Raw genomic sequence first — 17,136 nt, forward strand, 5'->3', positions numbered from 1 at the left:
TTTAAGATATAGCTAGTCATTATACATTCTGTATATCTATTTACTTTCTTTATTATGTTTTTGATTTTATTTAATTATCGAATGATATATGCAAGCTTATTACCGACATTCCAATTTTAGTGAACACGAACACGCCAATAAGTAAGGTCTTGATGGTTTGTGTTATAGAGAAAGGCCCTCTCGATGCTCTAATGAGTTATAAATGAAACCATTTTTTAACCTAAAATCGAACCCAAACTTCAATTTATAGAGTAAATTACACGAATGATCCTTATGGTTTGGGGTAATTTGCGCGATTGGTCCCTATCTTATTTTTTTAACTCGGAAGGTCCCTACTATTTGTTTTTGTTACGCGCTTGATCCCTACTGTTTGTTTTTGTTACACGTTTGGTCCCCATTTTACCTAAAAATACTATTATTTAAATAGGAAAAAATGATGGGTAGGTAAAGTAAAGTGATGGGGGGTGAGATTGGGGGTGTGTTTGTTTAAATAAATCAAAAAATCAAGGGCAAAATAGTATTTTTAGGTAAAACAGGGACCAAACGCGTAACAAAAACAAACAGTAGGGACCTTCCGAGTTAAAAAAATAAGTTAGGGACCAAACACGTAAATTACCCTAAACCATAGGGACTATTTGTGTAATTTACTCCGATTTATATCTTGTTGAACCCTAAATAATTATATTTAATATTAAATATTTTTTAATGGAATAAAAAAGTTGTATTCCAAGAGGACAAAATTATCCTTCCGATTTGACTTTCAAGCTTATCTTTAACCCTAGACTCCATGTGATATCATACGTTCCTTCCTTCCCCCCATCTCTCCCTTCTTAGAAACCCCATTACGAATCTCGCCGACCTTTAATCTCTCTCATATTTTCTTTTTCGCCAAGCAAAAATCTTTCAACCAATTCACACCCATATATAAAAATCTCTCTATGAACGCCAAAGTCATCGCCTCTATAACGTCGCCGTCTCTTCCTCTTTTGCCCAAAACCCAACATTTTTGAGCCCTTCAGAGACGGCGACTGGAATAAACACCGATCGATCTATCAATTGATTGATCTGCTCATCAAATCCTATCTAAATTTGGTGATTTTACCCCAAGCTATATATTTAATTTTCTGTTCTTTACAAGGGTAAGTTTATATTCGTGTTTGTTTCTGGGGTTTTAGGTGGATCGGTGTTAATTTTTTGCTTTTTAGTAGTATTTGAATGGATTTGTTGGTGTGCTCTTTGATTTATGCAAAAGTACCTTTTTTCATTTTCAATGGAACTAAAATAGTTTTAAGGTCAATCTGAGATTTTTGAGGTCCGATGACAAAAAATTATTTGAATTCGAAGTATGTCCGTTTATCAGCTGTATGTAGATCATCTTTTTTGATTTTGATCAAAGCTTATGATTTGAGATTTTGTAAAATTTGAAATTGTCTAGCGATTTGTTGTCATCAAACTCTTATTTTTAGGTTTTTGTTTCTATATTTCTCGATCTTTTGAAAATAAACAAGTGTGGGTTCACAAATGTATGAGAAAAGGACATATACTTAACATGCTTGACAAAAATCATCATATGAGACTATAAACTGCATGTTTAGAGCTTCTTTTGTCAGCTCATGAATTTCTGTTTTTTTGAAAAGGGTTTTCTTTGGAGAAGAGGTATACATGACTGAGAAGCAACTGAATCGTGTGCCAAACTCAGCAGGATACAAACCTCTAAATTGTAATGAAAAATATTTTTGGAATCATATTTTTTAAAAGGTTTTTCAAATTTACTTCTTGGTATAGGCATTTATCCCCTTATTTTTGCAGAATGAAAATAAGTCTTGTGGATTTTGAAGATAAAATGTAGCTTAGTTGTTCAAATGTGCACTCTTTTTTTGAATGTGTATGCAAGCATGCATGAGTTTATATCAAGTACATTCTTGATAGAAACATAAATCTGAACTGATAATTTGATATGTGTGTATTTTCTTAGCTTTGATTTCTGATGAAAGATATATGTTTTAGTGTAGTATTTGATTAGAGGTGTAATTACTATTATGATAGTATTAGGAATTTGTCGACATCAAGCAATGGTAGGGAGATGGCGGCATAATAAGGAAGTGGAGATGATTTCTAAACATGGTATGATTTCAATAGTTGTTGTTTATCTCTCTCTCTCTCTTTTTTTTTCTTTTTTTCTTTTGTAGTTTTAAAGTTAATTTTTATGTTTGACAAATAGTTATATGTATTTCTTGAAGTAGCTATTTAAACCATACATTTTTCAAATACTATTTTGATTTTTAACCATGTATTCTAATGTATATTTGACTATACTAAATCCAATGATTTCTGTTTTCTCAAGGTTTTTGTTTTCTTGATCTCACCTCTTAGTTTTATATTCATGATTTATGTTTAAATGGTTCTAAAGGTTGTAAAAAAGGTGGTGTTAGTGGTGGCAGATGGTGGTGTTAGTGGTGGTTGAAGAACATAAAGATCAATAATGAAGAAGATCAAGAAAATTAATCCAATAAAAATAAAGAAACAAATAACTGTTTATGAATGCCTATACAATAGATATGTTTTCAACACATTTTGTTCATATGATGTTTTTTATACTTATACACAACCTTAAATCGTTTACATGTTTTTTTTATTTCTGACCTCATTTTGCAGGACATGCAATTTCTTCATCACCTAGTTTTAGTAGAATGTACAAATTAGTTGACTTTTAGGTTGACCAGTGTAAATAGGATTAACTTTGTGTAGATAACAACAACATGGCATCAAAGGTAGTGAAAGTCTCAGCAAATGGTCGAAGAGTGATTCTTGATTCAAAAAGGAAAATAGGAACCCAAAATCAATTCAAAACCCAAATAGTCAACAGCAAGTCTTTGACTTTTAGGCCCACAATTCAAAAGCTTGGAAAGAGGAAAAGATCAACTGAATGCAAAAACAAATGTGGATCATGTTCAAGAAAAACTTTGCTCAAAAACTACTCAAATTTCATCAAGAGTGGACTACCACAACGTCTACTGTATTCCCAAGATGGTCAATGGGTTGACTTTTCACAAGAAGTCATTGACTTGGTCAAAGAAGATTTCCGTTCCAAGAAGGCTGCCATTGAAGTGAAGGTTAATGGGAGTCATTTCATGTTACAGATTTTGTACATGATTCAGATTGATTTGAAAACCGGGGCCCAAAAGCCGATTGCTTGGATTGATGACGGGGGTAATTGCGTCTTTCCGGAATCCCATTCCACCTGTCACGGGAATCATGATGATGTGGATCTTGGTGAGTCTTCTGTGACACCTGAAATTAAGTTGCATTTGGAGATTGAGCTTAACAATAAGTTTGAGGAATGCATGGACGAGTCAAACGTGAAGAGGATCAAGGTTGACCAGGAAGGTCAAGGTGTAAATGACGAAAATGCCCCTCAAAAGAGTGATGAGTATGCATCCCCGATTTCTGAAACAATCTGTGGGAATGTCGATGTTGAAACGGCTAGAAACATGTTTGTGATGGGAATTGGTCAAGATTTGAAGGTTGACATTTTTGATGTGAAGAAATGTTCCGGAAGTTTCATGGAAGCAAGACAGAAGCTTTTTCAGACACAGGTTGAAATCACACAAAAGCTTCGTGGAAAGGCCAATGTGGTGTATGCTTGGTGTGTAGCCAATGGGGATGCGCCATCTGGCGTTCTGTTTTATGCTCATAATGGGCCAAAGCTTGGGCCTTATGGTTATGGTGTCCACCTGGCAGCTGTTCAATCTGCCCACAAAAGGTTTCAATAAAGATCACAACTTTCTTGCTTTTTAGCTTTCACTTGGTTAAGATTACACTTCTGGTCCCTGAGTCAGCTGATTTTTTTTTTCAAATTTGGTCCTCTTTTGAAGTTCTTGTAACTTTTTGTTCCCTGTTTCAAATAAATGACTATTTTCAGTCTATGATATAAATAAATTGGTCCTAAATATAGTCATTTTTCTGGAGCAGGCGAATAACATTACAAAAACCTCAAAGAAGGACCAAAATTTCCAAAACCGGCTGGCTATACTCAGGGACCAAAAATGTAATTTGCTATTTGATTAATTATGGACTTTGTTTAATTTTTTTTTACAGTGCTATGATATGTGATGTTGACGAAAATGGGGTAAAACATATGGTTTTATGTCGTGTGATTTTGGGGAATTCAGAAGTTGTTGAAATTGGATCTAAACAGTTTCATGCAAGTGATCCATGTTTTGATACTGGAGTTGATGATTCACAAAATCCAAATTCTTATATAATCTGGAACATGGATGTCAACACACACATCTTCCCTGAATGTACAGTTGCTTTCAAGATGCCTCCAACTCTCAAAGGTAGCTTTCACTTCACCCCCTTCATCTTCTACCAAATTTAACAACTTATTTTTTTTTTTTAGGGAATACTGTTGTTGAAGAAAGTAGGCTTGATATGTCAAGAGTCACTACAACTCATGATCAACATAACACCTCTTCGAGTAGACCAGTAAGTTTCTTTATCTTGTTATTTTTTAATCATTCATATGACTTAGTTTTAATTTGAATTATAAATTATTAATTTCAGGGGAAAAACTTCCCACCTCAAGAGAAGGTTCCTATTCCTAGTGTTGGTTCAAGCACAGCTAAAGATCCTAAATCACCATGGATGCCATTTTCTATGTTGTTTGAAGCAGTTTCTGCTAAAGTGGAACCTGATCATATGAGATTGGTGCATATTTTGTATGAATCTTTTAGGGTATGTTTTGTACTTTTATGTTTCTTTATACAAACGAAAGTGTTTAAAATCTTTTTTGGTGGATATATTTAGGCGAAAAAAATGAGTCGAGAAGAGTTTATTAAGAAGCTTAGATCGGTTGTTGGGGATCAGATATTGAGGTCAACAATATCCAGCCTCCAATGCAAGGTTTGATTGAGTTGACTTTTCATCTTATTTGGTTTGACCATTGACTTGTTCTTTTCTAAAATTTTTGATTTTTGTGTAGAATGTTTCGAATTCGGGAAGTGTGTCAGAAGTTAAAGATGGGCAAGAAGTTTGAAACAGGTTAAAAACTTGGTTCCCTTTTGATGTCTATTATTATTTATATATGTTGGGATGATTAAAGCAAAGTAGATTTTGATGTTTTTGGTTCTAGTAGTTTCATTTTATAAACTCTAATGATATGTTGGTGTTTTTGGATTGTTGTTACCTATTTTAAAGGTATGATGTGTATGGAAGGATTTGTGGTAGTAAAACATGGATTGGTGCTTATTTTCTTGTTTGGTTTTCACTTTATTTGTTATTTTTAGTAACACCATGTAAATAGAAGCATTAACTATGCCAATGTTTACATGCCTTGTGTTTAACATGTTTATTGGCGTAAAAGAATTCAAGTTGCATTGTTTCCGAGTAAAAAGTTTTAAGCATGTCTTAATATATAACCCAAAAAAAAGGGATATTGTTAGTGACCTATTTATAATAATGAATTGAATTTTTATCAATCTATGTAAACCATATCCTAATAATATATACCATGTTGAAAATTAGAAATTTTAGAAATGTATTATTGTTTTGAAAATAATAATATGGTGTCCCCTATTTAAATAATGTGAGACTAATGGCATCATGATACCACCAAATAGCAAGAGTAAATGTGAGAGATAAAGCTCTCTTAACATTTTTTCACTAGTCATCCCACCCTGCCTTGGAGCTCAAGTGATAATCCCATTAGTCCTAGAAGATTTTCCAAAAAACATTATTATTATTATTTATTTTTTATTAACGATCACTCGGGTGAAAATCCTTTATGTGAGTGATCATCGACCAAGAGACTAATCTTTTGCGTGCGTATCCCAATTGGAAACAAATGTTTATATTTTACAATAGTTCCCTTATAAAGTACATGTGCTTCTTTGATAACAATTTTTTTTAAAATTTAGGAATGAACAACTTCTTGGATGATGAAAACTCGCATGAAAGATTTATTTCCGACACATTTTCATTCAAGTTGTCATCGAACTAAGAAATAGGTACAAAATTCCTAAGTTTTCTGTAACCTTGTTATCTCTTCTCCCATTCACAAGTTTCAAGTCGGTTAACCATTTCTTTTTTCTTTTTCTTTTGACATTTCTAACATTTTTGCAATCATATGCCAAATGATATGTAAGAACATACTCGTGAAGAACTCTTTCATTAGGATTGAGTTTTTGTAGTTTGTATTTTAGTTATTGCAGACCATTTGTTGATTAGATTGTATCTTTTTATTTGATGATCATTTTATGCCCGTAAGACTGTATTTCAGACAATTCTGTCATTAAGATGCAATTTCACTCGCTCTTGGAGTCGTTCTTCTAGACCATGTATTGCACGTCTTTAGCATGCAACTCCCTCGTGACAAATTGTGTTAACCAAATGAAATATCTTGATATAACTCAGCTGAAAAAATTGGGAAAACAAATAGTATCACATTCTACACCTTTACATTACATAAACTCTTTTATGTTATTATAAGAGATCGGACTTTTGGAATGTGCATCCAGTATCACATCACAGAAAACAATACCTTTAAATAGACATACAATGTTAAAGTTTTTGTACATGTTCGGAATTTCGGACTACCTTTCATTTTGAAATCCAGAAAAAATAAATTTCGATCATGCTTTATGTCAAAAAAAAAAAAAAAAAAAAACTGAGTTCAAAAAAGTTAAAGATGTTTGAAAATTCCGAAAAATCAGTTTTTTTTTTCGAACAAGTTTTATGTCTAGAAAACCGGTTAATTTTTTTAATGGTATTAAAAAACTGATAGATTTTCGAACAAGGCGGTCATTTTATTTCACAAAATTATGGTTATTATGTGATATTGGTTTGGAAAATATGGTAATTGGGGTGAATATCCAAAATAAATCATAGTTTATACACTAATAGTTGGAAAAAAAGATGTGTAATAATAAGCAAATTACTAAGTTTTATAAGTTAAAAAGTCATGTAAGTTAATTGTTTAAATCAACCAATAGTTAAGCCCACGATCGTTGATGTTTAAAAAAAGTTAGGGAAAGATGATCGAGGTGGTATGAACATTACCAAAGAAAACTACCATCAACGATGGTAATAAGAAGAGATAACGTTCTAGCAGGAAGTGAGATGATAATGTGAAGCTTGACATGGATGAACTTGTCCTTTTAGAGGACATGATCTCAGATAAAAGAGTTTGAATGCTTAATTCTCTCCCTTATTAGTTTTTATCTCTTATCTTTACTATTATATGTTCTATTGCTCACATTGAGTTAGTGTTACATTTGTTTTGTTATATTTCATATTGACTTACTCTCAAATTTGTTTTGTTTTGTTTCGCCTTATTTGTTGTTTCATGTTTTTCTCATATACATGTGTCCGTTTTGCACATGTTGGAGGTCATACATGCGATAGCTCTACCCCTATTCGAAACATGGTTTGTCGACATCTACTTTCTTACACCATTATAATGAGATTTCTAAAACTGTTGTCAACATTGACCGATGGTTGGTTTACGAGTGATATATTTACATAAAGGATTAAGAAAAAATAAGTATTCAAGGTTCAAGTTCAACAACTACATTTTAAACTTTAAAAGTTCTACTTCTAATTCTAATACAGATTGAACTTATCGTGGATTGTTTGAAGAGTGACCATCTTTAGGCCTGACAATCGTGTCGTGTTCGGGTTGGCGTGTCGCGGGTTGGCGGGTCAAAATATGACCCACCAATCCATTTATTTATACGGGTTCACATGTTGGCGGGTCCGTGGGTCCAAATTTTAGATATTTAAGTAAAAACATTCATAGAAACATGTTACAGATTTAGCCTTATAGGTTACGACTTATGACCTTAGACCATCCATCACGAGTAATAATGTCAAAACAATCAAATGGTCTATGAATAAATGGTATATATTATATAATACTTATTAAATATTAATACTTATACGTAAATACATTTAAAAATATAATAATTTTTTTATTAAGAATATAAACGGGTTGGCGGGTCAACCCGTTTATTTTTTGAGAAACCCATATATGACCCGTTTAATAAACGGGTTGACGGGTTGAAAAACTCAACCCAAAACCATTTATTTCGTGTCGTGTCGTGGGTCGTGTTGCGTGTCATGTCGAGAATTCCCAGCCCTAACCATCTTAAAGCACAAAAACACGTAGGCAAAACCGTAGAAGTGACATATGTTCGCATGTAAACGGCACCGTTCCATGGGGAACCCAACTCTCCAAGAACACATGTGAGCTTTATATCTTCCCTCCTTATCTTTCAACCACATTAACGATCATGGCAATTCCCACCACACTATCCGCACTACCTTCTCCTTCATGTCTCTCTTCAAAATCACTTCAACCCATTCATCTTACTTGCCCTAAAACCACAATTTCACTTTCAAAATCCAATTTTACCCCCTTTTCAATTCATCGTTCAAATCCAATCAATCTCGCCTCATCAAGAAAACCCATCAGCTTCATCTGCAGCAGTTCCTCCATTGTGTCAACAAGCACTACCAATTACGAGGTAACTACCAACAATATACGAATTTGAAGTGTTCATTTTCATTTTTGTAAATCCCGATTTGGTTAAGCACGGTTTTCTCTGTTATTAGGGTTTAGTTTTATGCGGATTTTCCTTTCCCAGTAATCTGAAACCATATTTTCTTCTTCTACAAGTATGAAACCATATCTGCTTCTTCATTGGTCACTTTCTGATACATTTGACAGTTTTCAGATGACTCACAAGAGGTAGAGCTGAGATTATTTCTTGGAGATGAAAGCATTCAGAGCTCGAAGGATGTCATTGTTGACATCGATGAGAAATTCTTAACTATCAAAACGAAACACGATGGATCATTTAGAACCGCCATGGAAATCAGCTTGTATGAGAAGATAAAGCCAGCAGAAACAATATGGTACGTCTCCATCTTCTAAAAATCCAATTTTTCATTGACCTCGATGCTTCAAATCTCAATTAGCAACTATTTGATTAATCAGGTTGTTAGATGATGATCAACTGGTTGTAAATTTAAAGAAACAAGATCCCGATTTGAAATGGCCTGACATTACAGAAACATGGGAGTCATTAACAGTTGGAGTTGTGCAACTTCTGAAAGGGGCTTCAGTTTATTTAGTTGGGGAGTCCTCAGAAATCAACCATAAAGTTTCTAGAGAGTTAGCCGTTGGCCTTGGGTATGTGACTATGTTCTACCCCAACATTTGAAATTACCGTTACCCTTTTTGTCTGGTTTTCTCAGGTATACACCACTGAATACAGAAGAGCTACTGGAAACTTTTACCAAGCAAACAGTTGATTCATGTGAGTGATTTCAGACATCAACCTTTATGAACAAACCGAGACTTTTTTGTGTTAATTTAACAAGTAATAATTAATAAATTCTAGTGGTGATTGCAGAAGGATCAAATGCTGTAGCAGAAGCAGAAGGTGTCATATTGGAAAGCCTAAGTAGGTATGAAATAATGAAAACATTTTCCCTTTTTTTTTTAGTTGATGAAATGATGGAATGACTGACTGATTGACACCTGTCATTTTCAGTCATATTCGTTCGGTTGTTGCAACCATAGGAGGGCGGCACGGGGCGGCTGCAAGTGGGGATCGCTGGCGGCATCTTTACGCCGGATTTACAGTCTGGCTGTCACAATCTGAAGCTAAAGGTCAAACCTTTGACTTGATATCCTTTTTTCTTTGACATTTTTCATCATATTCTTGACTTGTTTCAGATGAAGTGGCGGCAAAAGAGGAGGCCAGGATGAACATTGAGGGTGGTGGTGGTGATGGTCAGGGTTTTTGTAATGCTGACGTGGTGGTGAAGATTGGTGGTTGGGATAGTGACTACTCTAAAGCTGTGGCACAGGCTGCATTGAGTGCCCTTAAACAATTGATCTTGTCAGATAAAAAACTTCCAGGTGTGTGTGTGTGTGTGTGTATTTGATAATTTTGATGTTGATATTTCTTATAAAATTCATGAATTCTAATTAAAATGAAATGGATTTTATTTAAAAGGTAAGAAGGGTCTTTATATAAGGCTGGGATGTCGTGGTGATTGGCCGAATATTAAGCCTCCAGGGTGGGACCCATCATCTGGAACAGGTGCTGTATAATATTCGGCTCTTGACAAGTTTTTGCATCCATTCTGAACTGAAGCAAGAATTCATACCTAAGATAATGCATGAAAGTATATTTGAACAACCCTGAATTTGTTTGTTTGAACTGACAAAGAATCATGTAAGAGCATAATGACACGTTTTGTTTGCAGAATGTTTAGAAAAAGGAATTCGAATCTTTTAAATGAATTGTAATATGAAAGAATTATCAGAAGGAATTTGAATCTATGATGCTTTTAGTTGATGTGTAATGGAATTCTTTGTTGGCTTCTGTTTGGTTTGCAAATTTAGCAAATAAATTGAAATGTAAAGTAAAGTAATATAAAATGACAAAACTACCTTGTTTTTCTCAAATTCTGATTGGTGCGATGAGATTGTTGTGGTTTGGACAACGTAGCCTAGTAAGTGATTGTTGGCAAGATATTTATACCAAATCAAGGCATCGCCTTCTAAAAATAGAAGGCAACCAAAGAAAGGCGTTGAGGAGGAGGAATGATGTAGTACATGAAGTAATTTTCAGCTTGGAAAATCCAATCGAGTGGGTTGGATTCCTCAAGGGTGGGAAGGAGAATTTATTTTTGGGTGGTCCGAAGTTATGTTTCTTAGCTCATGTTGACGTGTTGGTTGGTGAGGATGTCGACCAAATTTGCCCGCCTTTGTGAGATAGCATCGAGATGGTGGTTGGTGGCGGTGTTAACTCTTAACATGGAGGAGTGCTTGAAGTTGTTCTTGTGGTGTGAGGTTTTCATAGGGTTGACTTTCTGGTTTAGGAGACATGATAAGAAGAATGCAATCACCAAATGATAGAAGCCAAATTCGAGATGACTAATATCCTAGAAAACACCAAAAGAAATAACATGGTTGAAACAATTTTCTTCTCTATTCACGAACGGAAATTACAAAAATTTAAATAATAAATGCATTCTACAACTACTGCCTTGAAATATGTAAGAAACGGAAACATGGAGCACTACTTATTGTAATCTAATATGTCTATTAAAAGGGATATGCATGAGAAATTAAGGGGAAAACTAATGCATGGTGTCTGACAAAGTAAAAGAGGGATGTTGAAGTCTTCCAAGTCATTCTTCAGTTGACCATGAGATTCTGGTGCGAAAGTTTGCTCTACGCAGAAGACGTCTTCAACTTTGGTTTCATCTATTTCCATAGCATACACTAGAATTTTTTTTTTTTTGTTTGTTTCCTCCCAACTCGAATTTGTACTTCTAAGACAAAAGAACACCATGACAAAAAGTTTAGTCTTCCCTAATTCTATGTCAATTTTGACATTTTCCCCCCTACAAATAGGTTTTTTGTTTTTTCAAATTGACATTCTTTTTTACTTGCTTAAATTTTGTTTTTTTGTTACTAAATAAACAAAGATAAAAAATGCAAATTTTGACAATGGGTTAACGAAAAACATGTCAAATTGAACCACATATGACAATTATTAACGAAATGTTTTGATATGAGGCTCGTATGAAAACACCTTGTTAATGATTGTCCCACGTAAGATGCTGTGAGCAAAACCCGAATAAACCAATCATAAAGACTGAATGTATACAAAAACAACAAGAACTTATTTTGCAATAAAAAATATTAAAGACTAAATGTATAAAAACTAAATACTATATGACCTTATTAAGTCATTTTTTTCTGGCTTAATCTTGAGTAGCCGGCTATAATGACTGAATGTGTAAAAAAAACACAAGTTAAAATGGTCAAATATAAACAAAAAATATTAATGATTTAATATGTACAAAATAAAAACTATATTATCCTATCAAATCATTTTATTCTTTTAAAATGTGTTTGGATTGAGGATTTTATTAGGATTTGAAATTTACACATAGTTTCCGAGTTTTAATAAAGAAAAGAAAAAAAAGAAAAAAAAGAAAGAAGAAAAAAGAATAGAAAGTAAAGAAAAATAAATTTGTATTTTATATTTTCAAGCTAGAAAAATATAAAAGAACAATTAAACATTCTTTGTTTCTTTTTACTATCTTTTTACTTCAAATCCCTTGTTTGGTAAAAGTAAACGAATTCTTAAGGGTACTTGTTTTAGCTTATTAAGGTTTATTTTTCCAGAGCTTATTTTTAATAAGCTCTTTTTTTTGGGGTTTCCTTTTTTATGAGTTCACCTTATTTTCTTGATGTAAGTCATAATAAGTTGATAAGTTGAAAAATAAGTTAGAAAAGAACTTATAAAAAATAAGCTCTTAGGTTATGTTTGGCGCACCACAGGTAGCTGATAAACTAGTTTATTTTTTAAGGTTTTTTATGTTGTCGTAAGCTAAAAAAAAGTAGCTTATAACCTAGCATTTTAAAAAACTATTTAGACTAGTTTTTTAGAAGTTTTTAAATTTTTTCCAAATATACCCCTAATTAGTTCTAGAAATATATTAATTTAAAATATCTTTTTATGTCATTTTATATATTTTAGTTAATTTTACCAAAAGTTATTTTATATCAAGTAGTTTTTTAGCCTAGATTTTTATCTATATGTTAGCTTTTTAGTAATTACGCCAAATATAATCAAATACCCTTCAAAAAAAAAAAAAAATCCCGCAGTTACATTTTTGCCCTTATAATCTTAGTTGTCTTCACAATCTGGGCAATTACTCATGCCATGGATCCTCACCTTTATATCTTCATCGAACCCTAATTTATCACCTGCTGATTTCTATCGACGGCAAACACCCTGGCTTCTCGATCGAATCACTTTTTGGCGGCTATTAACTGAAGGTATTTTTATTTTTTGTATCTCGACACGAGTTTGGTAAACCCAAAGCAAAGTGACACCCCATTCTTTTACGAACCCTAACAGTAATCCGAAGAGGAATTGCTTGAAAAACCTTGGTCGTGATTGATATACAGATCGCTAATTCCCACACCACCTTTAAATCTTCCCTTCAGGATACCATGAAACTATCTTTTTCTCTTTCATCTTCAAAACCCCCAAAACCTACTCTAAAATCATTGCAGGATCAGCCATCATCGTCTCTGAAAAAAGAATTCGTCACAGAGTTTGACCCATCCAAATCCCTAGCGGATCGCAATTCCAAAAACCCTGTTGTGATTGCTCCGATTTCCAACGAATGGAGACCTCAGAAAAAGATGCGGAACATCGATCTACCGGTCAAATCCGACGACCCCAACCTTGAATTCGAAGTCATGAATCATACTGTCGAGCAAACCGATCCGAACATCACATATGGTCTCAATCTCCGTGGCAAGAAAGATTCTGCGCCTGATTCAGAACCAAAAGTCCAGACATCCCAATCGACTTCCTCGATCGATAATTTGATGTTGAACAAGTTGAGAAACGATCTGGAGAGGTTACCGGAGGATAGAGGGATGGAAGAGTTCGAAGATATGTCTGTGGAGGACTTCGCGTCTGCTTTGCTAAAAGGGTATGGGTGGGTTGAAGGGAGAGGAATTGGGAAGAATGCCAAAGAAGATGTCAAGGTGGTTGAGTACACAAAAAGAACTGGGAAAGAAGGGTTAGGGTTCGTGAATGATATGCCCATGCCACCGACCACTGATAGCAACAACAGATCTGCAAAAACCAAAACAGAAGGTGTTAGCAATGGGGAAAGAAAAGAGAGTGGTGGCGATAGGAGGAGTAGGGAGGAGGTGAAAGGGCGGAGTGGTGGTGGTGATAGGAGGAGCAAAGATTCAACAGTTCACCGGAGCCACAGTCAAAGAGATGAATCAAGTTATGATAAGCGTAAGGGTAGTAAAAGGAGACATGAAATTAGTCCTGCTCCTACCACTTCAAAATCTTGGTTAAATAGTCACATTAGAGTAAGAATTATTAGCAAACAGTTAAAAGGAGGGAGATTGTATTTACAAAAGGGTGAGATTGTGGATGTTGTGGGCCCCACTACTTGTGATATATCCATGGATAATAGTCGGGAGCTTGTACAAGGTGTAGAACAAGAGTTTCTTGAGACTGCACTCCCTAGACGTGGCGGACCTGTTCTTGTTTTGTATGGTAGACATAAGGGTGTTTATGGGAGTTTGCAGGAGAAAGATAATGATAATGAAACTGCAGTTGTTCGTGATGCAGATACACATGCTTTGATCAATGTTCGATTAGAGCAAATTGCTGAGTATCTTGGAGATCCTGATGATATTGGGTACTGATTTGATTTGTTGTTCATGATTCAGGTAAGATTTTCTGAAAACCATATGAGAGTGTACAACTTTGTGATTTATACTCGTTTGAATTCAAAATGGGTTCAATGTCTTGCATCTTTATTACATTTAGATGTTCTCGGGAATTTGTTTTTAAGCTTTTGTTGATTATCATTGTTGATTTAAATGGGTAACATGTAATGTAGTTTTTATTCATAATCACAATATTGTCGACATGTTGCTTAATTTTCTGTTTAAAGTGTCATATTTTTTTAGACTTTGCATCTTTATTCTGTAAGGTGCAGACAAAGTGTTTGATTAAATGTCTCAGTGAATATCTATGTTTTTTGGTTCAGTTTTTTTCATCACCTTTAATGATTTTAGCTTATCCATTTACTTTGTTGAGAGTTGGCCTCTTATTACTTTAATTGAATTTCAATATGATCAAGGTGTTGAGTAATTAGCAATTTGTAAACACCTAATGGTTGGTCAATGGTCAAACCTATGATGTATGGTTGAGAATGCAATTTATAGAAAAACTAATGGAAGTTAGTAGTTAGGGTTGAGTATAGATTTATTCTTTCCAGTGAGAGAGCACCCATCATCTTTCTTTAGATCTGAAGATGGATGGGTTCATTTTTGTAGATTATTTTCTTACCAATTTTTCTATGATACCAACAATATGGTTTTAGATTTTTAATTTTTTTGAACGTCAAATCAAATTTACTCATAAATTACTTCTTAATTCCACATATGTCCATGAGAGGATTTGAACCTTTAAATAAGGTTTGCAAAATGGAGATTCTACGTAGAATTCTTTTTGGGTTTGTAAAACCGTGATCGTAAAATTGAATCGGAATCTTAAGATTATACAAAAACAATCTAATTATAAGTTTAAAACATGCAAAATATATCATCCATTAGTTGATTGTCTACAAGGTGTATATATCATTTTCAATCTAATCTAAAACATAACAATCGAACCATCCATATCGTTTCTCTCTTCTAAATCTAAATCATCTACTGCAAATTCTGATTACAATGATTTCAAAAGGCTTATACAAATTCTAGAACATGATGGTCTTAGAACTCGATACAAATTCTGATTATAATTTGATTTCAAAGGCTGATAATCTGATATAAATTTTGATTATAATTTGATTTCAAATACTGATAATCTTATATAAATTCTGATTATAATTTGATTTCAAAGGCTGATAATGTGATATACATATATGAACATAAATCTTTTTAGGGGGCGTTTGGCTCGCAGAATGTTTTTAGAAGGAATGTAATATGTCAAAGGAATTGGATTCTGAAGGAAATGGAAACCGAAGGAAATGGAATCTATTATGCGTTTGGCTGACATGGAATGGAATTTGTTTTCTGTTTGGTTTGCAGATTTGACAAAGGAATTGGAAAGTAAATTATGTAATATGTCCAAAATACCCTTTAAGTGAGTTTTTGTAAGTTATTAATTTTTTTAATAAAAATGAAAATCATTTTAAAAATATAATAATTTGTAAACACTTTTAACAAATATAAATTACACAATAACTAAAAATATTATATAATTAACACACAACTAAAAATCATAACAACTCTTTTCAATAAAAGTATTAACCATCTAATTATAATAATATAAAGCAAAAGTCAATCTAAATTTTAAAAGCTAAACCACACATGAATAAAATAATATCTAGTTATGTAAATAATATCTAGTTATGTAGTTCATGCCCGTCTCACTCTTGCAACATAAACTTCACAAAATCTTCTCGATCTTGTCCTTCCAAATTCCAAAAACTTAACACAGTTTCAGGATCACGCATTATTTTCCGACTTGCTTTGAACCTATCCAATGCACTCAATGACTGCATTTTGGTGACTTCAGAGATCACCATAGAAGCTTTCTTTTGTACATCTGTTTCTCCTAGTATAGCTTGATTCATGCTATTTGTCGCTTTTTCCAGTTTTTCTCCAAGCACATTAGCTGCAATAGTGATTCCCTCAACAACAAGATCAACTCTATTTTTCCTCTTTTTTGAACGTGCGCTTGTACATTCTTCACTTTGGTTAGGTTTTGTATTTTGGCTTACTTCCACTGGTTGGTCATAATCATCATCCATTTGTTCTGTTCTTTCTTCAATGTTTGCATCTTCTTCCATTTGGACAAAATCTTTGGCTTTATTCCCTTGAGCTCTATCCTTTCCAAAAACAATGCACAAATCCTCATAATGAAGAAATGTCTTATTTCTCCACTTCCCCGCCTCTTTATGAACCTATTATGTATCATAAAAGTTTAGCAGATAAAAATGCAAAGTAGTAATAGAAGAAAATATAAAGATCTAAATAATGTACCTGTATGTAAGACTCCCAAACTGCGGGCTCGGCTGTTATGGAATGTGTGGAGCTATCATAACCAAATCCACTTGTGTTTGTACCATTCAACATATCATAAACGACCTGCCAATCCTTTTTCATGGTTTTGATCCTTGACTCAATGTGTGGTTTACCCATTATTCCAGATTCAGGAATTTTTTTCCCTTAATGCTTTTTCTAGATGTTGTAAATAGCCGGATTTGAAACCATTATCGGCTTTAAATCCTCCAATGTTCATCATATTTACCAATGCTTCCACAAGCTTAGCATCTTCGTTAACTGTCCAATTATGATAGTTTCGGCTTTTTTCCATCACACCTATTGTTACAATCATAAAATTTAGATAAACTATTGAAGAGTACAGTTAAATTACACAACCATTTATATATAACAAATATAACTAGTAAACAAAATCAAACTTTATAATTTAAAATAACAAACATTGCACCGTATTCTTCATAATAAATGATAAACAAAAGAAAAAGACAAAT

The 17,136-nt window shown here is 33.5% G+C and overlaps 3 protein-coding genes across 5 annotated transcripts; all 3 read left to right on the plus strand.

Annotated features, from left to right (window-relative positions):
• The first annotated feature begins 782 nt into the window (after nt 1–782).
• Nucleotides 783–5,250, plus strand: LOC145120814 (inactive poly [ADP-ribose] polymerase RCD1-like). 3 transcript variants are annotated; one of them, XM_079056608.1, is made up of 8 exons: nt 783–1,139; nt 2,008–2,124; nt 2,656–3,763; nt 4,099–4,340; nt 4,403–4,488; nt 4,567–4,737; nt 4,810–4,905; nt 4,985–5,250. In XM_079056608.1, the coding sequence occupies exons 3-8, from the start codon at nt 2,760–2,762 to the stop codon at nt 5,036–5,038; spliced, it is 1,653 nt and encodes a 550-aa protein (XP_078912734.1). In that variant the 5' UTR covers nt 783–1,139; nt 2,008–2,124; nt 2,656–2,759; the 3' UTR covers nt 5,039–5,250. The 3 variants fall into 3 exon arrangements, with proteins under 3 accessions (XP_078912734.1, XP_078912735.1, XP_078912733.1); XM_079056609.1 differs by having other exon boundaries at nt 2,013–2,124; XM_079056607.1 differs by having other exon boundaries at nt 2,047–2,124.
• Nucleotides 5,251–8,206: 2,956 nt separating this feature from the next.
• Nucleotides 8,207–10,377, plus strand: SKL2 (shikimate kinase like 2). The gene is made up of 8 exons (XM_079057800.1): nt 8,207–8,525; nt 8,729–8,916; nt 8,999–9,193; nt 9,259–9,320; nt 9,405–9,471; nt 9,558–9,676; nt 9,743–9,928; nt 10,026–10,377. The coding sequence occupies exons 1-8, from the start codon at nt 8,292–8,294 to the stop codon at nt 10,121–10,123; spliced, it is 1,149 nt and encodes a 382-aa protein (XP_078913926.1). The 5' UTR covers nt 8,207–8,291; the 3' UTR covers nt 10,124–10,377.
• Nucleotides 10,378–12,719: 2,342 nt separating this feature from the next.
• LOC145120077 (protein MOS2-like) lies at nt 12,720–15,735 on the plus strand. Its single transcript, XM_079055861.1, has 2 exons — nt 12,720–14,299; nt 15,522–15,735. Exon 1 carries the CDS (start codon nt 13,049–13,051, stop codon nt 14,273–14,275), a length of 1,227 nt encoding a protein of 408 aa, XP_078911987.1. The 5' UTR covers nt 12,720–13,048; the 3' UTR covers nt 14,276–14,299; nt 15,522–15,735.
• The last annotated feature ends 1,401 nt before the right edge of the window (nt 15,736–17,136 follow it).

The sequence above is a fragment of the Lactuca virosa genome, chromosome 6 (genome assembly GCF_052849685.1).
Source record: "Lactuca virosa cultivar CGN04683 chromosome 6, Lactuca_virosa_CGN04683_v6, whole genome shotgun sequence".
Lineage (NCBI taxonomy): Eukaryota > Viridiplantae > Streptophyta > Magnoliopsida > Asterales > Asteraceae > Lactuca > Lactuca virosa.

Excerpts from the sequence above, each read along its gene's own strand:
- LOC145120814 (XM_079056608.1), top strand. The coding sequence starts at position 2,760 with ATGGCATCAAAGGTAGTGAAAGTCTCAGCAAATGGTCGAAGAGTGATT. Across the intron at positions 3,764-4,098 it reads GTTCAATCTGCCCACAAAAG|TGCTATGATATGTGATGTTG; the intron begins GTTTCAATAAAG and ends TTTTTTTTACAG. Across the intron at positions 4,489-4,566 it reads ACACCTCTTCGAGTAGACCA|GGGAAAAACTTCCCACCTCA; the intron begins GTAAGTTTCTTT and ends TATTAATTTCAG.
- SKL2 (XM_079057800.1), top strand. The coding sequence starts at position 8,292 with ATGGCAATTCCCACCACACTATCCGCACTACCTTCTCCTTCATGTCTC. Across the intron at positions 8,917-8,998 it reads AAGCCAGCAGAAACAATATG|GTTGTTAGATGATGATCAAC; the intron begins GTACGTCTCCAT and ends TTGATTAATCAG. Across the intron at positions 9,194-9,258 it reads GAGTTAGCCGTTGGCCTTGG|GTATACACCACTGAATACAG; the intron begins GTATGTGACTAT and ends TGGTTTTCTCAG.
- LOC145120077 (XM_079055861.1), top strand. The coding sequence starts at position 13,049 with ATGAAACTATCTTTTTCTCTTTCATCTTCAAAACCCCCAAAACCTACT.